Source organism: Sceloporus occidentalis, unplaced genomic scaffold, assembly GCF_023333645.1.
Source record: "Sceloporus occidentalis isolate IW3139 unplaced genomic scaffold, rSceOcc1.0.p SCAF_31, whole genome shotgun sequence".
Taxonomy (NCBI): Eukaryota; Metazoa; Chordata; class Lepidosauria; order Squamata; family Phrynosomatidae; genus Sceloporus; species Sceloporus occidentalis.
The window spans coordinates 8,603,344-8,628,749 of NW_028317011.1; the positions used below are offsets into that span (position 1 = coordinate 8,603,344).

Here is a 25,406-nt window from a genome sequence, read left to right on the forward strand (position 1 = left end):
TCTGCAGAATAGAGAGGGTGGACAGACTTAACTGTTCCTTTAAGCAAATATTGCCGTAAAATAAATATTATATCAGTAAAATAATCATGGCTATAGTTAATAATTGGGACATACAGTAGGTATAATACTAGCAAAGTAGTTGTGCTAAAGAACTTAAAAATTTCCTTCATCTCTCTAATAATTCCTCTTGAGAGTATATTCACAGATAGAAGGCTAAAAAGATTGTTTAGAGTATGAGCAATACCCAGGAGCGTCTGTATTAAAAGGTTACCACAATCAGGTCAAATTTGTTGACAAGTGGAAATTTCTACACAACAAATGTATTGTACATATATACTGGGCAATAGTAGATATAGATTTTAACCCTTTCAACTCTTCCTCCTGGCAGATTGCACTCAGGTTATCATCAACTCTCTGAATGCAAGAATTGTGGTAGGGCATATTGGAAGTAGAGGTGTAAAGCTAGTAATAATAACATATTTATTACCTATAAAATATGATTTTATATGCATATATACATAACATTGCCCAGAGTGAGCAGGCCTGTAATTTAATTTAGGCCAAAGGGAACAAGTTCCAGCAATTAGTCTGCAGTATATGACGATGTAACGTAATGGATTGATTGAACACCTTTCTTTCACAAATAGAATATTATTCATTTTTGAAGACTTTTCCCCCCAGAAAATGGAGGAACTGTCACTATCACATCTCTTACCATAACTCATAATTCATTAATTCTGTTGTATCTGTATGTGTTTCTTTGTTTTCTATTTGTATTCCACAGAATATATGTTAGTGCTTAATAAATAAATAATAACATTTTGTTCTATAATTCACTATTTAGTATATTGTTCTTCATCTTGTCTTATGGTCACACTATAAGAAATAACCAACAACTACAGCTAAAACTTTTTAATAATTTTAATGAATTACTGTCAGCAAGACAAGCTATTATTGAAACTTATTCCTGTTAGATAACTATTAGCATTTAAAAATATGACTTAGTTCCTTAGTCAAAGAGATTCTGTAGGGCTCTCCACCGACCCACCGTTCTTCTAACCACCTGGCAGTGGGATGGTGGAGCTGTGGCCACATGCTGAGGTGCAGAGACTTCACTGCTGTGGATGGACAGTAGTCGAGTTTGAGGCTCCTAAGCAGATGGTGACTTTTTTCTCTGTGGCATGGAAACACCACATTTCCTCAAAGTTGTACTAACTATAAAAAAGAAGCAAAATAAGAATGTCCCATGTCAGAAAAAAAAATAATCCAAACAAACTTCAACATATTTATCATAAAATGAGTGGTTCATACGATGAGAAGCAAAAAAAATATAGTTTTGCAGATTATGCTAACTTGTGTAATCACACAAATATAAACACATACCAACAACCCCTATAGTCTAAAAAATTCCACTGCCCCCTCCTTAGTAAAAAATAATATAAAGCATAACTTATTAATGGTAATCAGAATTCAACTTTTCACAGAACGTTCTCACACCATTATGAGCTGCTTCGTTATATTATAAATATAATATAGAAATTCAATTCCTTTTCAATATGACAGACGTTTGGCACATCATTTTTGTTGGGTAGCATTGGTTTTGATAGTACGATGGATTGGGTGCAATTTAATAATTTTTTTTAAGAAATAATAATAAAAAACATTATTAGAATTGTTAAGCTTTTTGGGTGACTATGTAATGTAGCAGCACTTTCTTTCTTCAGCCATTTTTGTGGAGAGAGATTACCCTACTAAACTACTTCAGGTTTCTGCAGTGCCTACAGTTTCTTTGAGCACATTCTTTATAGTCTAGATCAATCAAGCATTTTTCTGGATTCCTTCTGGTGTATGTGTGTTTGTGTGTGCATCTTACAGTGATTTTCTTGTCCCTGGGCATACCAATGACTTGCTATAAATAGCTTCATGGTAAAAACAGCCAGAGAGAAATAATGTCATCATCATTATATCATTGTCGGATCTCACCCCCTGCGATTTTAATAAGTGAAAAATGATGCTGTCCCTTTTCTTTTAGACTGAATAATTTCCTAGGCAAAGATTAGTAACTCATAAATACACTTACTGCAGTCATGATTTATAAGATTTGCTTATCAGGATAATTACAAAAATATGGCAATAAAGAAACTGAAATAATAAGCAGTCACAAATAAATATCTCGGATTGCAGTGCATTTTTTTAAAGTAAAATCTAAAAAAGAAAACAGTTGGTATCTGATAAACATGACATATATCTATTACTTTTAAATCCCATAAGTATTTAATGATTGGGAAGCTTTTGGCAGTATTCTCATCTAGCCAACATTAAAGGAAGGACATTTCCATTGTGGCACTGGAAATCAATTAGCATGATCTAGAATTCTCAGTACACATCTCTTCAACAAAAGCACTGTCCTGCAGAGTGGGGGGGGGGAGTTTCTGACACTCAGGTGATGTGCAATACTTCCATAGCGCCTTCCAGAGCATAGAATAGTTGAATAAAAAAAGAAGGTCATGGAAATTCAAATGGATCTTTTACTGTATTTTTACTGTAGACCTCACACTATTCTCCTTCCTAGAAACATAGAATGGTAGATAAAAAAACCTTCAGCCCATCAGGTCTGCTGTTTTTTCCTGATGTAAAGACCTGTAAATCTTTTTTTTCTTTTCTTATTACACTACATTACATTTATTTATACAAAGACATAATAAAAAAAACTACCAAGGAATACAGAAAAAAGAAGACAATAAAAAAACAAACATGTGGGCTGAGTGATTTAAGAAGAGATTGCTATCAGAGAGTCAGTATCATAATGGTTAATATTCTGATTACATCATTCTTACTCTTATTTATCCCAAACTTATAATTATGCATTTAGTGTGTGCAGGGTGTTCTCAACCATGGCCCCAGATTTTATAAAATGACTTTAGTTGCTGTCTTACTGTGAAAAAACCTTTTCCATAGTACATTGGTGGTGGATTTGATTCAATAGCATTGTCCATTCTATCACATCATTTCCTTTCCACTTTCTGGAAAAATCACTAGTTTAACCGCCAAATCCTGTAAATCTTAATCAATCCTTTCATCTTAGATTCTGAATAGCCATATGCCTTTCCAATCATGTTTAATATACTAATATTTACACCATACACCATTTAAAAAATATATTTTTGCACTTCACAAGATAGCATGGTGTACTTGTTGGTTGGATGCTTGTGGGTAACTGGAATTATAATAAGAATGCAACCAGTAAGAAGATGCTATATACCTGATGTCCCAATCAGGCTTACTATGTATATGCTGAAATGGCTGGATATGACCGGCCACACAATACTTGAGCAGAAAATGTTGCTGTGTATACCCAGGAGTTAGCCTAAAAGTGCCAGGGCGGCCTTTTGTTCCCCAGTTCTGCCAGCCAGGCTCCACCAAACACAAAAAAACATCAGTATTCTTTACAACAGTCCTTTGCACAATGTATAACCTTTCACTCTCTGAATATGAGAGCATCCAGAGAATATTCAGTTCTGCCTGTCTAAAAGAAGCCTTTGGTATCTCTCTCTAATTGGAAGGGCATCGTTGGATGCTCCGCAAAAAATTTCCTGCTTCTTTGCCAGAATGACAGTTTTTCATTTAAATCAGTGTGGAACACAATCTTTCCTGACATGTCTTTTCTAATGAAGAAAAGTGCTCAAATAATGTATACTGCTTAACGAATCAGTTTATTAGCAGAGTACATCTGCTTTATATTACAGAGAGACAAATTAAAGAGGCTTTTATGATGCTCTGAAATTGCCTGTTAAACAAAGTAAGAATTAATACCAAATAAATTACATTCTCTTTCTGCTGATTCTATCCAGCTGCACCCCTGCCTTGAAAGCGACATGTAAAAAGAACACAAATTAGTTGTTAATTTTCAAGTGACATCTCCAAGCAATCAACAAATCTGCATTAGCACATACATCTTGTGCAGCAAGATGGCTTTCTACAGTGAAATGGTTTTAAAAAAAAAGGCAAGCATGGAAATTATTATAGATGTCACTCCCATGCAAGGCTATTGCAGGCTCTTGAAATATGCAATTGAGGGGTCTAGCACCTTGATAAACCTGGTCCATGTAATTCTACATAGCTTGGTCATAGCAAATAATTGACAGCTGAATACAAGGAGAACATTTTTCATTTGTTCACAATGGCTTCAAAATAGGGCTTTATATCACTGTATCCAGAAAGCATTTCCCTGTCTCACTGTGACAGGCATGCTGTCACATCATCATGAGACACAGTCAGTCACTCCTCGAGCCAACCTTCTATCTCATTCATGCGGGCATTTTATTTTAAGTTTCCTTCAGCCCTGCCAGCATGTTCATTAACATCAAATTAGCATTTATTTTAAAAACTGTTGTCTACAAGTTTTCTAAAGAATTAAAGTACTAAATTTCTTTTGAAAATGAAACTTGGCAATTAAAAGGAAAATATAATGCTGAAATAGTCAATGCCTCACTGTCACGAGTATTGTATAGACCTGCTCCAGAAGTCGAATTACCTGTCACATAACTGTGCAATTTTGTGAATTCCTTCATCTAATCTATAGAAAACCTAACTTTCAGAATAATGTTCTAGAGTAAAAAGCTGTTATGAACGGTATCACCTCATTGCATATTGAATGGGAATTGTCAAGTAACCTGTTTGAACCCAAGAGATATAGGTGTACCTGGCATGTTCCTTTATAGAATGTAAACCTCTCCAACATTTTAGGTGTGCAAACTTGGACACCTATGTTAAGAAGTAAGGCTAGAAGTGTGAATGGCTGTGGTCATGGTGGGACAGAAGAGCCACCTTGTGGTGCCCAGCTTCAGAATGCTACAAGGTGGCCACATGAGAGCTATAATGTGTTTCAGCACATACTTCCATCGATTCTACAGCTTCCTGTGCCAGTAAGGAAAGATCAAAAGACCTGCCCAACTGACCAATAATCCCCACTGCCCTCAAAATCAGTAATTTATAACAAAATATCAGCTCTCTCTATGTAAGGAAATCACTCTGCAGGAGAAATTATGTTATTAACTGAAGCAACAACTACTAAATTTAACATATCAAATCAGGGTCTAAACAGAACTTCGTAAATATGCTCCATAGTTACATGTTACATTTTACTTCTAAAACCTTTGAATGACAACGGTATAATTGTGAAACACAGATCCATCCTGCACCGTGTGTTGTAAATGAAGATTAACAAACTATCAGCTATGCAGTTCAACCTTCCAAATATATATACATTAAATAACCATTATGCTTTAGTACTTCATTTTGGAAACGCAAACAACTTCTCGTTACACATAAGTCAGGTGGATGAATAGGTATTCGGCCAGTGTAAAATGGCTGGACTTTCAATTTATTCAATTCACAAAAATGAGTAAGAAGGAAATAATTAATGAAATGTATAAAATACATCGTAGAGTCAAGTGGCACCTGTGTTTAATTTAGTCAGCCCAGTCCTAGGTAATAATAACAGGATAAATTGCTTTAAATGAAACAGAACATCAAGTTGCCAAACAGAAAAATACCAGTGGTGTCAGTATGGGGGAGTAGTGAGATGGGGGGGTAAATTCTGAGAAGGGGGAGTGGGAGTACATAGTGAGAAGGGGGGTAGATAGTAAGAATGTGGGAGATGGGGTAGATGTAAGAAGGGAGAGAGGGGGTAGATAGTGAGAGAAGGGGCGGGATAGATAGTGAGAAAAGGAGGAGTGGGGGTAGATAGTGAGAAAAGGGAGGAAAGGGGGTAGATAGTGAAAAAAGGGGGGACAGGGTAGATAATGAGAAAAAGGAGGGTGGGTACATTGGGAGAAAAGGGAGAAAGGGTAGATAGTGAAAAAGGGAGGGTAATAAGACTTGAAATAAATAAAGAGTGTGAATGAGTGCTAGGATGAAATAATTAATGTATGGATGAATTGTGTGAATGAGTGAGAAGATGCATTAATGTGTGGATGAATTGTCTAAATGAGTGAGAGTAGGAATTCATGTGTGAAGTGAGAGATTCATGAATGAGTGAGAGAATAAATGATTGTGTTAATGAAAGTGTGGATTAGTGAGTGACTATAAAAGTGTTTGTGTGTATGATAGAGTTAGAATTGATTTGTGGACTTGGGGACCAAGATGGCACAGGCAGGGTGTTTATGGGACAAAGATGGCACAGGTAGGGTATTTATAGGACAAACATGGCACAGAGCAGGTTGTTTGGGGACAAAGATGTCGTATGCTGGGCTGTTTGGGGACAAAGTTGACTCATGCTGGGCTGGGACAAAGATGGGTAATCCTATGTGTGTAATCTGGGTGATGGTCAGGTTCTATGTGGGCAATGTGGACGCCAAGGCTGGCCTTTGGGGTGTGCAACCTGTGATCTATACCTATAATTTAGGGTTTTTTTTATCTATACCTTTAATGCTGAGTTTGTATGTGAATTCCAATTGATCTATACATGCAAAGCTGGGGTTTGGGGGGTTCTGTTGATCCATATCTGCTATGCTATGTTTCCATACATTATTTATGTATACCTGCAAATACAGGGTTTTTATGTCTTATTCAGTTGCTCTATACATGCATGTGGTGTTTACATGTGTTGTTTATCTGATCTATACTTGAACTACAGGGAGAGAGGTATGGTTTAGTGAATGAGGAGACAAAAGGACTCTGGGAATGATTACGGGGGAGAGGACCTCTCAATGTCATGGTCAGAAAAAGGGAAAACTGCACTTACTTTCACAGTCTTCCCCTAATCTGCAGTCAGTGTGGCAAGTATTTTTTTTTGGTGTGGTAGCGGCGGGAGTGATTGCATTCCAGGGAGCAGGAAGCGGGGCCCAATGAAATGCTTTCCTGGGGTCCAATTTTTTCAATATAAAATATATTGGCAGCAGGGTCTAATATTTATATATATTGGCAGCAGGGTCTAATATTTATATATATCAGCAGCAGAGTCTAATATTAAAGAATGAAAACTAACTGCCAGTTCAGCTGTAATTTTGAAATCATATTTCAATCACGGTCTTTACTTCAAAGAAATAAGTACATATGATGTAGTTAAATGCATGTGTAATGCATATATATATATATATATATATATATATATATATATATGTATATATATATATATATATATATATATAGCATTTTAGAATTGCCCCCCCTACTTTGGTTCCTGTACCCCCATGTGCCCCCCCTAGATATGAAAGCTGGAGACGCCTCTGAAAAAGACTAAACATTTAAATTTCTTCTCTAGTTATTATTTTTTTGGTAAAAAATGTTTTAACATTTTGATTATATATGTTTTTTTGTGATTTAACACTGTATTATAATTGATGAATCATAGCAAGTGCTGCAGTTTTTGACACTAAGATATTAAGTATCAGTCTCAAAGCTGTGCTATAAATATGAAGAAAACCATTATTGTTAGAGGATCTCAGATAAGCCATGTTTTCGATGTAAGGAGTTCTATAAATTTCCTGTGACAAATTGCATGTTTCAAAGTACTATGAATGTAGCCAATTAGTTGGATTTTCGCTAAGCTGGACAATGGCACTGAATAATTTATCAATACACTACAATCAATACTATCAAGCTGCAGTGTGGATAAATTACAAGATCTTGTACTATTTGGCTCAATACAGGGAATTTGCTATGGTGTCCAAGTGTTGTAAGTAATGCTATGAATGATGTGACTATCTGGAAACCTATATAACACAGTAGCAATATTCATGTTTTACTATTCTTTACCTTTAGTTTATTTTAAGTAATCGGCAGTGAATGTATAAACCATTTGGCAAAATTTTATTTACTACATTTACTAAATATAAACCTTTTGAGAATAGCATGCAATATTTATTTCTTATACACTCGCATAAATAGAACTAGAATGAATATTAATGGTTTAATGATAATCAATATTTCACTTTTTTCACTTTCATGATATTAAGTTGACTTGTACCTAATTTATGTTGCCTTTTATTTGTTAATTACGGGAAATAACAATGTGATTCTATACAACACAAAAATGACGTTGATGGGTGTGTCCAGGATACAAGAGGATCTGACGTATGGTTATTCGGCACAAACCTTTTTGATGCCCTAGGCAAACTGTGGATTAGGTTCCCCTCAAATGAAAGCTCTTTTTGCCATGGTGAGCTCCAAATATACCTTCTGCACTAGACCTGAAGAATGGGCTAGTCCTGAATTTATATATTCAGTCATAATATCCTTTTTTTATTGCCCCTGCTTGTCACAAAAGACAATATTTTATGTAGCAAACTGCATGAATGCTATGAGACATTTTTAGTTCAGGGAAGAATTATTTACTGAGAACTGTTTAAAAATGCATAAAGGGAGAGAAAAAAACCTGTCACCTCGATCAGTGTTCAAGAAAAATGGATAGCAGAGGGCCAGATAAAGTATTGTAAAGGGAATAGATGTCACTGACGATGGACTTGGAAATTCAGTTTGGGAATTACTGTACTATGTATATTTATTCTGCAGCTGCAGTACAAGACATGACACTTTTGTAAAAGCTGAATATTCAATATGGTAAAATGAATTGTCCTAATTTTTAACAAGTTTACCGTTATAATCATAATGATGAAATATGGATATCAAGTCATATCTTCAAATCACCATTCTACAGACAGACAGAGGCACATACCACTGGAGTGAACATTTCCTCAAATTATAATATTGTATTTGGCGAAAAGATGTTTCACAATACTTTGTTCTAGGTCACTTCTAGGCAAAAAAATATGTCTTGTCTGTCCTAACGGTTTTAGGAGGTAAACAATTCTCATTGTAACATTTCTTAATCTAAATAGAATAATCCCATTCAATAAGAAATGATACAGGATCACCTAAATACCCTAGATAACTTTCCAGTCCGTCCCTTGGTGGATCACCAGTGATATATTTTGGCACATAGTAACCAAACAATATTATCACAGAGCTGATATCTGACATTGGTTGCAACACTGGAGTATGCGATCAAAGGGCAATAACATTAGCAGAAAATATGTCCTCTTAGTGTTGTGTTGAGACATTGCCAATATGTTTAATGTAATAATACCAAAGATAAGTCAGTGAATACTGTTTTATTTAATAATTTGGATATATATATATAACGATCATTAAGAGCTAACTGGCCAATGTGTAGTTTTCATACTAAAACATACAAAATCATACATCTATAAAGCAAAAGCTAGTTTTGGCCTGTTACTGTGTATTGTAGTGACTGCTTAACCCATTGTCTGCCCAGGGCTGTACCTGCGTATGTTTGCCTTGTAGACTACACAATTCAAAGCCTGTGCTGCATAATACCTGCACATCTGCTTGTCAGCAGATTTCAAACATTATCTGCCCATTTGCTTATTAGGCAGATTTGTTGTAGGTTGCAAAATGTATTTCCGTATCTTTAAGCATGTACCATCACATGGTTTCCTTTGAATGTATTATTTTGTGAGTCATTGTTATTGCTTAGCTGTATAAAGTACGGGATTCTCTAGTCACACAATATAGCGTAAATAGAAAAACTAGCAAATTGTTAAATAAAAATGGATCTCTAACCCAAAAACATTTAATCATCTTGTTCTCTGGCAAGAGAATAGAGCTTGAAAAAAGGACTATTTTAGATCCCCAGGGTTTAAAAAAAGCAGGAAATATAAATGGAAATCATTACTATATACAAACATTTGCAAAAGGAAGAAGAATGAAAGCTTATAAATATTAGTTAGGCTTCGTAGCCCTTGGCACCAGTCAAACAGTGTCTGAGAAATAAAAACACATTTCCAAAAACATTTATTTATTGTTTGTACTTTACATTGTCAATAAAGTAGAGTCTTCCAAATAGCGCTAGCCAAAAGACAATACATATTAACTTATTATGTTATTGGTTTAATTTATGTCTCAGATTTTTTCCCTGGAGTTACTTAATAGATATAAACAGTCCACAATCAACCCTATGAGTGCCATAAGGATGAGAAGGTTGATAAGTTGAAAGACCATTCTTCTGGTCTATATTGTGGCACCTATTTTTTTCTTTTCAAGCCCTCTGTCTTTCGCACACTTGCATTATCTGCCTCATTCTCTTGTCTCTTTCATTTTTTCCTCTCTCCTATCTTCCCTGGAATCTCCTTTTCTCCTTATACCTACCTTTGTTTTTCTTCCTTTCTTTTTTGTCTCTCTCTAGATCTCTGAATGTGTACAATAGATATCTGCTACTGTTGCCTTTTATTCTCTCCTGCAATCTCTTTTCTCTTCTGGTAGTTTTTTTTTCTACCCCTCCTCCATTTGCTCATGACTAATAGGAAGCATTGACAGGGAAAAGATTAGAGGAAAGTGGGTCATGTTTGATCCATAGTATAAAAAGGCAACAGAAGATGAGCCTGGATCATTAGTTTCTGTAGGTGGAAACGGATCATTTATGAAAACAAAAAAGAAAAGATAATGTTCTGATAGCTTTGCTACACGCTGCAAACAGTAATTGGTGTTGTTTCAGCATGATGGCTACAAAATTAAAAATGCCCATTTGTCAACACACACTCAGAGAGCTGAGATTATAATGTGACTGTTTGGCTGCATAACCTTTCTTCTGTCTCCCAAGAAATAAATAGCAGGCATTAACTGTCCTCTTGTAAATAAGTCCATTAGAAAACTTTTGAGAAATGTTTATCAATATTACAGCACAGCATACAGACCGTGCCACCATTCATCTGTGTGTATCTGAAATCTCATTTATAACAATTTACTGCTGAGGCTTATTGACTAGAGCGCAGAGCAGAATTAACAGTCAGGAGCAGCTGTTTTAACGTTAACAATCTCTCCGGGGTCTGCTTTTCAAAGTTAACATTAAGTGAGGTCCAGCAATATTCATTGGTGTGATTATTGCTGATTTACAAGCCTATTACTATATAGCATTTACATTATCTAACCCCCTAGCTTTGGTTTCATCGTTATCAATTTGTCTTTACGCCGAACCAAGAAATTAACAAACTATACTTTTTTTGTAAATATATGTTGTAAATTTACGTTACCCCAGGTAGTAGAAGAGCCCTCGATGAGTTGTAAAATATTTATTAAAATTTGAACCATATAGTAATATATACCATATTTAATATGTATTTCTACTTTGTATGGTTCACCAAGCACTAATTCCCCTTTAACTTTAACAACACTCCGTACTGTGATCTAAAATCTGTGAAGTAACATTATATGTCTTCATTCTGAACTGGCAAAGGATTTCAGAACATGTTAAAAATAGCTTTACGTGGCTCTATAAATATATGGATATATACACAGTCCAATAATCCATATGCTTCCCAGGCCTGCGAGACAGAATGAAATGGGAATCACTGTCTAAAACCGTGTAGAATTTGAACCACATTTTGACAACTTCCTTTGAGGATTAAAGCTGATTTGCACACCATGATTAATGACATGCCAAATAAATCCATGCTCTGTTAGCAACACACTAGTATAGCTATGTACAGGGCCGTGCTATTAAAAGAAGGTGAATGGATGTCAGAGCAACAAGTTAAGGCAAACATCAGCCACACACAGCAAAAGCGGATCAATCTCAATCATGATGACCATTACTATAATGGGATGTTAGCTCATCCCAACACCTGTGTTAATTACCAGTAAGTCAGCAGAAGAGCCCAGCTCTCTAGCTACACAAGTGAACAGTTTTACCAGGTGGAAGCTATTCATCATTATTACTTGCGAAATTCAAGGACAAATACAGATAACTCGCAGCTCACATTTTCACCTTATAATGGCATAATAGATTTACCAATACAGCTATATTTAAACACAGCTATGCATGAATATCAAATTAATAACTCTTGATTGCTTGGGAAAGAGGAACAGGGATATGAAGAATCACATCTTGTACACAGCAGACTCAACCTGCAAATTGTAGTTCCAATATCTGTAGTCCACAGAAAGAAAGAGTCCAGCTGAGCTACAGATGTTGGCACCAGGCTGAAACTTGTTCCAGGTCACAAGAATTATTAAAATCCAAAGAACCTAAGGACCAGTTACAGTTCTGACCAGCTTGCCAGTATGTGCCTAGTGGAAAATGTAATATGAGTAGGGAATGAGGTGGGTTTCAGAAGAACAATATGTTCAACATCCCAATATACACTCTTATTAGTTTTACCATGTCTTACATATAGAAAAAAAATTGTGTTTTATGTATTTTATAGTATAATATATATATATATATGAACATTAATCAAATATATCTCCTCACTTCCATGTCAATTCTTATATATGCTTATAATAAATATGTTTTATTCTTACGTTTCTTAACTATTTCAGTCTCTTAATCAATTTAGCGCTGAATAATACTTTGCTTAAACCTTTGGCATTGTAATGATTGATTCTTAGTTGTAATCTGAGAAAATGCTAAAACTGTCAATCACATTTTATTTCTCATAGATGTTGTACAGTCCATCTCTTCAACTTTTCATTCAGTGTTCAATTAAACCATTGACTTGCTACAGGATACCATTGGCTTCAAATTTTTATATCGCTTAGTGTAATCTACACCACCCTTATAGCACACCGTTCTTTTTAGATTATCTGCTTTTCAGCAGTAGTAACGAAATGTTATGTACTGTGTAACCTTTCCCCAGTGTCAGAAATCTAATGGCATCAATGAACATTTCTATCACCACAACACCACTATCCATCCAGCAACACACAACATTACAACATGATCTGTCAAATTTCTTGCATTCTTACTATAATGCAAATTGTAATATTATGGCAATTAAGGCTATTCCATAGCTACTGTGCTATATCCCATTATTTCCCTGTAATGAGTGTGTCCTTTGGATATGTTTCTAGGAGCTAATTAAATCTTGAGGCCATACTGAGTACGGGAGCAAAATCAAGCCTGACAGCTTTCTCTTTGTTTTCTATGTCTAAAGCTTATAACAACCCCAGTACTTCACTTTTAAAAATGAATACATATATGATAGGTCTTTAAGCCCATGCAGACTTGCCAGTTTAAGTCAGTATCCTGCTGCGTTAATGGATCTGATAAAGCTAGTTGAGTTTCTAACATTAGCCAGGACCAGTGGTCAGAACTGATGTTAGATATATCCGTAATCTGGAATTACAGCCTTTTTCTGTAGATGCTGTATATAGAGGAGACACATCCTGTATTATCTTTATCTTGAGCGATGGGTAGGACAGTAATTCTGTATGTTTGATTAAAGCACTATCCTTTCAAAGAAGCAAGTTAATTGCTACAGTGGAATGAATAGGACAATTTTCTATCAGATGCAGTCTGTCAATAAAGAAAAGTTTCATACTTGTATATGTCAGTTTGCGTGCTAGAAAAAAAAATCATTTTCCATCTGACTTGGCTGTAAAACCAACGCAATTTATGAAAAACAAGAAATTGCATAATGCAGAGTCTGATCTGGTATTAAATGAGCTTTGCCTCCCACATCTATACTATGTTTATCTATTAATTGCAAGGGGGCTCTGGTATATTACATATGGATAATTATTGGATATTGAAGCAATGAAGAAAGTTACATGATATTAGTTATGTTATCATTTTGAAATTTTGGGCAAGTGCCCAAGTCGCAGCGTCCACGAAGAAGCATGACTTTACCAGTTAGCTGGCCAACAAACTGCTGAATAGTTTGATTTACTCCAACAGACCTTCTGTCTATCAACTGTCTATCTATACACCATTGTCTAATCAAAGAGCAGTGCTTTTTTCCGCATTATTTAAAAACATAAAAATTCCAAGTACCTTAAATCCTATCCTTGGTATTCAAATATTTAATAATATTAATCTTGAATTCTAATGTATTTTGTATTCATGAATATGTATATTTGTTTTTTATGTTTGTGGACATATGCATTATATATATATATATTTATATATATATTATTTCATTTTATTTATTCATTTTTTGATAGCTAGGCTTATGCTAATGGAAGTAAGCTTATTATATGAAGCATGAAGCTGCTTGTCAATGAAGCTTCATTAACACTGTTATCACTGCCTGACATTTATCTTATAATTTTCTGGAACTGGCTGTCACATCTCCATGGCAACCCAAATTGCAAGGAAACAAGTATGATAATAAAGGCATCCTATGAGATTGACAGTTCTTAAGCCTGACATTTGCATCACAAGATGAGTTAGTGCCCTAAGTATTTAAAATACCCCCCCACCCATACTTTAACGTTAATAAACCATATCCTATCATTTAATGGAAGAGTATGTATATATTTATCATTCAATGAATGAGTATGTATGTAACTGTATGTATGTATAATTATAATATCTTTATATGATTTTCTGGATCATTAACGGAGCTGCTATTGTTTTACCCTGGGTATAAAATGCAAATAGCAATGAAAAATCTAAAAATAGTAATGGGAAAACATATGTGGATTTGGAAGTTAACAGGAGAGGGTGGTTCTTAATGTTATGTGGTTGTTCCCTTTGGAATTTTACTGCAATCAGCTTAACAGAGTTCTCAAAATGTAATAATAAACATCCAAACTGAGTCCAGAAAATCACTAAGGCTACCCACCGACCACTTTCCCTTGGTGTTATTGGCAATTTTAAATTTGTTGTTAAAGGTATTTACTTTCGTCCTCTATTGCAACAGTACTACGGAATCACCTGGCACTATACAAATAAATGTAATGTACCGGGTAACGTATATAAAATAAAAGCATTGCTCTCATGCTCCCTGGCATAATTGGCCCAGACGTGATGCAATCTCTCGAAAGTTTATTCATTTTAACAATTTTACTTAACAATAGTTTATCAACAATTCTCTGGCACATGACGTTGAAAGTGACAATACAGAAAAGTCCAGGTTTTATTGAACCAAGTATAGTCAGAAAGCTTTTTAACAAGAAAACATTGCTGTCGGATTTTTCTCCGAGACATTAGGCAAAGGTGACGATCGTCATGAATTGCAATGTCTGGATGTATTCTACTTCTCTTTTGAAATAAGTCTATGTGAATAAGTTGCACAATGAACAGAGTGTGAAGCTGTACAATAAAGTAACTGCTTTCAAATTCTACTTAATGGAAGCTTCTAAAGAATTTTGTACGTGAATGTGTCAATGTGACGCTAAGTGTCTACTTGTTATGGAATGAAATGTGTACAATAGGTCTGGTTCTTAAAGTAAACTGAAAGGACATCTGCTTTATTGAGCTCAATTAGAAATGTATTGAATTTAGCCAGCAATTACCATACCTGTTGCCATAATTCCAGAAAATTCTTATTACATAAGATTATATTACCTACAAATATGTGTAACTGTGTATGAATTAGTTTTTTTTTCCATAGCCATAGCATCTATGAAAACCTTTGTAATATAGGACTGCCACAGTGACAAATCCATTACACATGAGGCTGGTACTTAACATGAAAAAACAAAATATGCTACAGCTTGGCAAAGAAAGATCTCCATCAGTCCAATTAGCCAAAATGTTGAGGTTACCATTAAGGGAAACTGTAACCAGTTTAGGATGGGCAAATTTGCCAAAATCTTTAAAAAAAAATACGATTTGCTAGTGCTAAACATACCAAATGACCATATAGTGACCTCATGAATTTGATAAAGCGCTACAGTAGATATATTCCTTCCGTTATTTTCTGTGGGATTATGCAGACATGGAGTTACTATATAAAAAAGAAGATGTAAGAGTAATGCACATATTCTTCTTACTTTTAAATCACTAATATATATTTTTTAATAATTTATCATAATTTAATTATGATTTCCTTTTTTCAGCTGACCTTCGGATAGGCTTCCCTAAATCATTTCCCTAGGGCCCTTACAGATGTACAGATGTTTGATCCAGGACCTTATATGGTAAAGAATACTTAGTAACAAATTGTGAACCTAGGTTACACTAGGTTAACACAACACAAAACCCAACACACCAGCCATTTCATGGGATATCAACAAATTAAAACATAATGTTTTTGAGGAAAAATATTAAAAAGACAAAAGCACAATGGCTCACTGGCTCATACACAGCACCTACCTCCTAGGGTTATAGAACATGTCTACAAAAAAGCTACGGCTAATACTATTCAATGTTTTGACTAGAAATTCTATCATTCAGCTATATATGTACCTATAGTAGATAACATACTAGATTACGCTTTTATAGAGTGCCAGCAGATTCTGCAGTGCTATCGTAATTGGAGAATTGTAATTATCTACATTATTAAACAAGCTCACAGGTCTATACGTCTCTGTGCTGGCAATTAGTTAATTTGACTGTGCTCTTATCATGCACATACATTGTGATCATATGTGATGATGTACGCCACCACCCCCCACTAATGTCCTGTGACTTAAGGTTGATGCCTCCAACCCAATTAACACAGTGCCTGAAAGCAGAGACACAGAAAACTGGAGTGTGTCCAAACATGAATTAATCTGAAATTAATTTGATTTTGAAAGCCTCCATCTGGCTATATTTGGGAAAGGCACTAAGACAGATATATAAACAAACGATGGTACTTATTCGGTATACCAGATGCAGAATCATAATAATAAGAAAATACTATAGAAAATGCTTTGGGGTAGAGTTAAGGAAGGCCATCATTTTCAAAGATTTACCAAATGCCATCAGGGGACATCTGATCTCTGTTTACTCAGCGTATACAACACAGATTAACAGGGGGGTATGAAGGATGGCATTCCTGTAGCCATTGCATTTCTAAAAATATTGCAGTCAACCTAGAGATAAGAGGTTGAAATGAAGGGTAAAAATGGAAATTTAACATAATTTCCATTTCATTATGGAGGTGATCAGTTATTTCTCAGGTCTCACCCCAACACAAGTTCTAGGAATAGTTCAGCGCAAGATGAATGTGGATGGACTGTCATTTTGTACAAGCTTGGTGCAAAGTCATCTTCCTAACAACTAATGTAATGTTTCTGCAATCTTTGATTGCACCATTTTTACCACTTTATCACATAAATCTCATTATCTCAGCCCTGGAATAATAGAAGTACCTGTTAGTGCTATGTTTATTAAAATGTGTAAGCTTCATTCTAGAAAAAAAAAGGCAAATGTCAAACTATGGTGAATTTGTAGAATCCAATAAAGCAATGTGTTTATAAATCTATCATATGCACAGAGCTCATTAAGAAATCCTTTAAGAGCGACACTGCTTTTTAATGAGATGCATGTGTGTGATAAATATATAAATATCAAAGCATTGGTTTCTATAGAAAACAAATGTTTTGTACAAAATGCAGGAAAGCTAAGTAATCTTAAATATATTCATGCACCTTTTTTATTTCTCCATAAAAATGTTCTATGCATATAATTGCTAGGCAGAAAAGGTCATATTTGACTTTAGTCTGTGTTGAAGTGCTGCTGTGCATCAGGCAGAATACTTGCATGGGCTGTATTTATAGTGACAGGCAATTAAAAGCTTTATATTGAATATTTTGTGCAGTGACATAAAGAGGTGATGTAGTTGGAAAAATGAAAATTCTACAAATAAATATATACAGTATGTATGTGTATATATATATATATATATATATATATATATATATATATATATATATATATATATATATTGTAAAGGCTCATTATATTGTGGCAAAATAAGGTTAGTTGGCTTTGCTAGTCTGTTTAAAGGTTAACGTCTTCATTTTGCCAACCTGAGACAATTTCTATTGTATCTAAATCACTGCAGGTTATTCTAGGGAACATTCACTCAAAATTATAAAAAAATATATGCTTTTACGCAGTTATTTTATTAATATTCTTTAGTAAAAGCAGTTTCATACCCTTAACACATTCTGTCTCTGCTTATTATGTGAAAATCCCTTTTTTTATTGTACTGCAGAATCTACCTGCGTGATTTAGATAAAAAATAAGTGACTTCTAATCTAAATCGTCTGAAAACTTCTCAAGACATTTAATAACCCCCATAATGAGATATTTAAACTCTGGGATTTGTAAATTAACAACCTTAATTTTGGAGATATGTTGGCGTTTTTTTTATATGTTTATCATTGCCTCATCACTTCTTTTTGTAATTCAAGTAATTGACAGGTGCCTATTTTCCTCAGCTACAGCTGGTATTTCTCACATGGCCTAAAGCATTATTACTTTTCATAATATATCCATTTCGACTAAACGGATTAAAAATATTTGGTTTGTGTGGATAAGTATATTTTTAATGATTTGTAAAGTGAAATGGTAAAACCTAATGAACACAGTCTACAGGGTTTTATTGTAAATGTAGTGTTTTATTTTTTTTCTAGCTTTTTGACCTTTACTTGCATCCACTACCTGAAGAATAATTATGTAGTGATGTGCAGAATACTATCGTCCTAGTTAGCTGCATCTCTCGTGCTCTTATTAACTGCATTGTTACAGCGGAATCCACACTCTATATATCATTAGAACATGGCAGGTTATTGTTCCATAATGCCAGGGCCTGAATGCAAAAGATGATTTCTGAATTGTAGCTTAAAATCCAGCTGCCACCGGGCAATGATTCAGATACTAAAATGGGAATAAAGCTTTGAGCAATGTTAGCTGTATCCAAATTCTCACCCCTTAATTTGGAAAAAGCTCAGGACTCTCCTTTGGCAGAGCCCAGCCTGTCATTTTTTTATTCAAATAAAGCTTTTACAGACATAAAAATCCATGTCTTTTGTACTCCCAATTACAATTGACTGAACGGATCAGCTTTTGGGTTGTTTTTATGGACCCCAACATTGCCCTTATTGGCCCAAATAATAACTGATGTCCAGGCGGGAACAAAAACTGCGTGTTTATACAGTGTATAATTTCCCCATTTAAATTCAAATGATTGATTTCGCCAGATAACAGTGTATGTCAGCACCATGCTGAACAACACCCTTCTAGCGAGGTCCAAATGAGTATCTTCTATGTATCATTCCTCATACCATTAGAGAAAATAACAGTGATGCCAAATTCTCAGTAATAGGTCTAGAAATTATTGTTTAATGTGTGTTCAAGATAATATGTGTATTTTAATAAATCATCCAGTGTTAGATGTGTTTGACATTAATCTGAAGGCCCTTAGATATTGATAGAGTTTTTTTGTTAGTGACAAAGTTAAGTGCTAAGCTTAGCAACAGAATTATGTCCCATGTTTCCCTAATACCTTGATATATTGTACACTTAGTGATTCATTGGATTATAGTGATACAGTAACAATGGATCCTTCTGCTGTTCATGGGGCAAGGCAGAAAATGGCTGTAAACTATATAGGTTAGTACCATTGCTTATACATGGAATATACTTTAATATATAATTTTATATCATGTATATAATTATAAGGTATTTAGCATTGTTTACAATTTTCTTATATGGAGGTATAAAACCATATGTATATTTCTTTCGTAAGATCAGCTTATGGTTCTTTGAAAGAAAGAGTTCATGTTTTAACTCTGGATGGTTATTACATGCTAAGTCCAAGTTGTCCATCTATACATGTGGCTAAGTAGGACAAATCAATTTTAGTCGGTCTTTGGTACTTTAACCTTGACTCGATTGAATACACAGTAACGTGTCCAAAGGTAAATGTGAGGTTTCAACAATGTTCTGAAAACATTCAATAAATGAGACATTCCAATTCATTCATCTTAGACTTATACTTCTTTGTATCCTGTGTAAATTTAAGGAAACTCAATAATATAAAGAAATTGTTTAACAGCCTTATATTCCTGAAACAAGATTTTGGGCATTTTCATATTATCTGTGTTTGATGTTTTGAATTTTGATTGTTGGCCTTATAGTGAAGTGAGTCATTGAAGCTATTCAGGAAACAGACATTGGTAATATTCTGCAAAGAAAACATGGTTATATTTTATTGTGCAATTTGTCTCAAATGTTTAGAAATAACAGAAAATATTTGAATCTGACCTAAGGGAGCCAAGCTTTGACTATCTTAAGATGTGACCTCAAGTTCCTCTTCAGTATAAAGATGATAGCTTGTCAGTTATTAAGATGAAGTGCTGGGTCACTTGCGGTCCACCAAGCTAAATTGGCCACTGACTCAAGCCTGCCATTCACACAGAGGCACTAAGATTCACAGTTCACTTTTTCTCTCATAAATAATCATCTGTGCCTTGACATTAATTGCCATGGGATAAGGGATTACACAAGTGTATATGGATGGCATGAGCATAAAATCATGTGCTAGAGAAAGCTGTTCAATGAGCCAAAGAGAAAGTAAGAGACACTATACATGTAATTGTATAACCTTTAATTATAAGGAGTACAGAATAAAAAGACATTCAACTGTGAATTTCCCTTATTTAGTAAAATGTAGCTAATAGACATTGTTGTCTTCTTCTTAATATTTAATGCTGTGATTAACAGGTCGAGGAAATATTATGAAGCTATTATCATGGTAGTATGCTTAATCTGTCCCTCATTAAATGGAGTTATTCATCTTCTCAACATACCTGACCATATTTATTGTAGCTTTTCACAAAAGCAATGGAACCCGAAACATATGTTGATAGATTAGAACTTCCACTCATATCACTTTTTAGAGACACATGACACTTAAATTGGAAAAACATGCAGCGATACCTTGAATGCTGCCCTAGGCCTTACCAAGGGCAGTGCCCTGAGCCACCACATTCACTACACATTTACTTCTAGTAAATGTGCTGATTAGGGATATTCAGCCCCATAGAAAATGAGTTGTAGATATGAAGGCACAGAATATATTCTTTTTTGATGGGATACATAATATTTAAACATACCACTTGAAGTCACTGTCCTTTTAAGTTTGGATCCGTTACAACATTAACTAACAGTATAAATTATTTTAAATAGCCTCCTATGGGACTCAATGCGCTTTACAATTACAATATAGTTAGTGGCACACTGTGCTGGGTAAAGGGAATAAATTTTACAATCAACCCTACGATGCATACAATCTGTGTTTCTCTGCCTTAGGCGCAAGAAGATGAAGTGACTTGGCCGCATTTAAAGATGTTGATAGCAGAATCTGAACAAGTCTTTCTACACATCTCTAGTTTATGAGTGTTTCTGATTCTTTGCACGTTACTTTACAGAGAATATATCTGAAAAGCATCACATAGATTCTGAACAATCACAGAAAGCTATTCGGGTTACCACACATTTGTCTGTTTTCCACTTTTAAATTCTTGGCTCCTCATTCATTTAGCCTAGATCATGGGTTGAAAATAATTTTTTGATAATCTATAATTCCCATGATCCTAAACCACTAGTTATATGGACATTATTTGCTTTAGGATTGTTAGAATTGCAGTTGTTATACACTAATAAAGGCTGGCAAGACTGGAAGTTTTCACAATCAGGGCAATATTCACCTTATTTCATGTGTTTGTTTTCTGCCAATCTGTTTGTAATCCTAGCATACAACCCATCTTTTTAAAAAAAAACTATTATTATTATTATTATTTGTGCATAGAACCACACAGATTACAACAGGCACTATTTTTTAAGGCTGGCGACGCTGTATTTGTTGCCCTTTTTGTAACCCTTTGAATTCCAGCTCTTGTATGCAGCACATCTCTTTAATGCAGTCTTAGCTAGCAAAGTTGTTTCCTCTTTGTTTAGAGATCACTATTGGAACTCAGAGCAGTGACCCGTGTTCTTGGCCTTTCTTTCAATAATAGCAAGTAGAAAATGACAAACTAGGCTGGACAAACAGATTATTATTTGTTCTCTCTTTTCGCTATGTGTCTAATAACCAGTATTCATCTAAATAAGGTTGCGGAACTCTCTTTCACTCCTGTAGTCGATCGATGGTCTCAATAACGCTAACCCCAATGGAAATCTTTCTGATAAACAAAGCTGGAGTATATAGATTGTGTAAATTGCCTAGATCTTGTCTAATAAAGAACAGATCTTATAAAAAACAGGGGCTACTTGTTCTATTGATTTTCATTTTCTATTTTGCAATATAAAGTATTTGGAATTTCTTGTGTACTTAAGGTTTCAATATATTTAATACAGCAAGGGAATCATAGCTATCTCATTATTTATTTAAAACATATGTTTACTTAAAATGGAGAAAAATGAAAAGGATTTCTAGAAGAAAGCCGAATAAGATAATCGTGGTCTACAATTAATTGTGCATCATTGAACCAGTTAAAATGGATTTAAAATTCATGGCACAGAGTATCAATGAGTACCAGTTGTTTCTATGCAACCTGAAACATGTTTCTTTTTTGTTACAATTATTTTACATGCTATTGAGTAGGTTTGTGCCAGAGAAGTCACTAAAATGCTAAAAAGCAAGCAAGTAACACACACACACATATACACTTCACAGCACATGTGGGCTGTGCACACACGTGTGCCAAACAGTATGGGTTGTGTTAGGATTGAGTTAGCAAGGCTGTGTCTGATCAGCCCACAGGGAACTTATCCAAGTGTGGCTCCAGTACTGAACTAATCATCTTATAGCGAGCACCATTGAGAATAATATGGAGTAAATATTATGGTCAATAATGTATGAAATGTTTTACCATTTGGAAAAAAAGAAAAATCGGAACCTCTTACTATTTGTATATCAGAAAGCTGCGTGAAATACTGCTCTCTGTCTTTTTCACACTTCGTGGTACTCAACAGTTTATGCATAATGGGCTAGGGAAAACATGTTAAATAGTTCATTCCCATTTTCTCTTCTTATTGTTCTGTGTTGTGGTTGTAAGTATGCATTTCACATACTCTTAATACCCAGAACTGACTTTCAAATTTGCCATACATTTTAAATACAAAATTCACATTGTTTGGGTCAATTTGTTATCCCATTTCTTTAATCTGGCCACTATGTGAGGATAGTTTCTGTGGATCCTTTATTTGGTATTGACTGTTAACTGTCAAACAGTAGCCACTTCCGTGTTTATGGCTTGCAAATGCTTATAGTACTTATATACAATATAACTGGAATTATATTTACATCTGAAGGTTTGACTACCCATGACTACCCATGTTCAATGTAAATCTATGCATGGCAGTTGTCATTTTGATAATAAAAATACATTATGAAAATGAGATATGGTGTCTTCTGTGCAAGGGCCAGGGCTTCCTACTTATGTAGCCTAAGGAGAAAAGATACCGTGCATATCCTTAGATGCAAATGCATATACATATCTAAGGATATGCAGATACAAATAAACACTATGTACTCTAGAAACGTTAAGAGTCCCAGCATTTATTATCTTCTTCTATTGTTTAACCATTATTATGTATGTTCCAAAAAAAAGAGACTATGCTAGCAAAAGAGAATACTGCACAGGAAGTACACGGTTAAGCTAATAAAATGGTTCAGAGCCCGATACGATCCGATCATTGCAGGGATCAGTAGTTGTACTCATTCAAAAAACAGCATAGTGAACAATACATGCAGAAATACATCCCTCTGTTGTTAAGTGTTTTAAACAAGTAATCAGTAGAAGGCACATCAAATGTCTTTATATGTCTCCAGCTCTGCCTAAATAGCTAATATGTTCTAATTTATGACTATGTCAATAATCCAGTCCACCCCCATCATGTACTTTTTGTGATAATGACAAGGAAATTAGGTGGCGTAATAAAAAACATATAATAATGTTATATCCAAGAATGCAGCAGAGAGCATGCTGGTAAAATGGGGTCCCTACCCTGAGCCACACCCAGGGCAGGATCCAAACCTGATTTGCATATACCTACCCCTGCAATACAGGATTTCTCTGGAGAAAAAAATCAGACTTGCCTGATGGATGTAAGTTAGTGTTTATCAATGCTTCCATCATTTATTACATATATACATACAGGATTAGATATTAAATATAATAAATGGACTAAAGATTAGGAAAGGACAAATGTAATAGTAATTAATCCAGTGCAGGCATGAGTGTTTTCTGGCATGCCATATGAAGCTATCATTGCGTTGAATACTTGCTCTTGTGAATCAAAGCCTTTGTTCAGAATAGTAACAGTAGGCTTGAGTTTTCAGTCTTCCTCATTCCTTGGGAGTGGGATCTGATCTACTGCAAGCTGCCACATTTAGTAGAGCAATGCTATACTAATCTGAGGCATGCATGGAAGCTTAACACAATCTACAGCTTTATCACTGGTATCCGGCATTAGTCATCTGACAGATTGCCTAGTGTTTCATATTCTTTTCATGACTTTATTGCCCAAATCAGCGCTGCCGAACAGGAAAAACAAGAATAATGCATGGCGTTATTATTATCAGAAGCTGAACTTTTTTTGCACTGTTTGCCCCTATATTTGTTATTATTGAATTCTAGGCACTTGGTATCCTGGTTTGCAAACTTATTTATAAGGCAGAACCTATAAAAATGTAATCTTGGGTTTTTTTTTATTAAGACTTTTTTACAAGCCCTTGTGCTGCAGTTTGCTCTGTTGTTTGGTGATCCTGATGTTTTGTACTTTTTTTTTTCAACAGTAACGGTACAACCAACAAAATGAATGGAGCTTTGGATCACTCAGACCAGCCAGACCCAGATTCCATTAAGATGTTTGTAGGTCAGATCCCACGGTCATGGTCAGAAAAGGAACTTAAAGATCTTTTTGAGCCTTACGGAGCTGTCTACCAGATCAACGTCCTGCGAGACAGGAGTCAAAATCCACCCCAAAGTAAAGGTAAGAATTTTGATATATACATAACATTATGTTTTTAGGTACCTTATTATTTAAACGTCTTCAAAGCATTCAGCAATTTTTTCTTTTTTGTATATATGTACTTGTTTATGGAAAATGTAAAGACCACTCCAGAATTATAGCATACATCATAAACAAGCTGATCCTTCGACTAAATATTAACCCTTTAGTAATTTGTCACCAAGATTTTATGCAGCAATTTGCTGCTGATGGTGATACAGAATTCTACTAATGGTCCTAATACAAAAACTGTTACTTGTCAGTAGGCGAAAAATATTTGAAAATACATAGTACAGTTTGATCTTGCACAAACACAAGGAATACCTGTGCCATACACTCACAAGTTCACTCGTTAAGGCTCTTTAATAAATGTACATATCCATACTGCTGAATAAAAGGCAAAAGTTGCCAGTCGTACAGCAACAAAATGACTTCACTAAACAAAAAAATGTACTCACAAAGCAAATAAAATTCAGTTTTCTACATATCCTAAAAATACACAACACTGCTGCAAAGGAGCAAATGTCCAGCTAGTGGGACCAAATGTGCTATTAGCCAGTTTAGTGGTCAAAGTGCTATTACATGCAGAAGGCCACCATCATGTATAAAAACATGGAAGAGGGGCCCCAATGCATTTCATTAGGTCTTAAGTAGGCCTTGCCTTTCTTCTGAGGTATCTTTAGGAACATGTTGGGGAGTAAAACCAACC

General features: G+C 34.8%; 1 protein-coding gene across 8 annotated transcripts in view; it reads left to right on the plus strand.

Annotated features, from left to right (window-relative positions):
* The window catches only part of LOC149298801 (CUGBP Elav-like family member 2), a 230,707-nt gene that overhangs the window by 80,944 nt on the left and 124,357 nt on the right, over positions 1 to 25,406 (plus strand). For 7 of the 8 annotated variants that reach the window (XM_089487182.1, XM_089487183.1, XM_089487184.1 and 4 more), the window contains exon 2: positions 24,483 to 24,679. In XM_089487182.1, coding sequence (XP_089343308.1) covers positions 24,483 to 24,679 — 197 coding nt within the window. Of the gene's footprint in view, positions 1 to 24,482; positions 24,680 to 25,406 lie in introns of those variants that run through there. The other variant, XM_089487189.1, reaches the window with a different exon arrangement.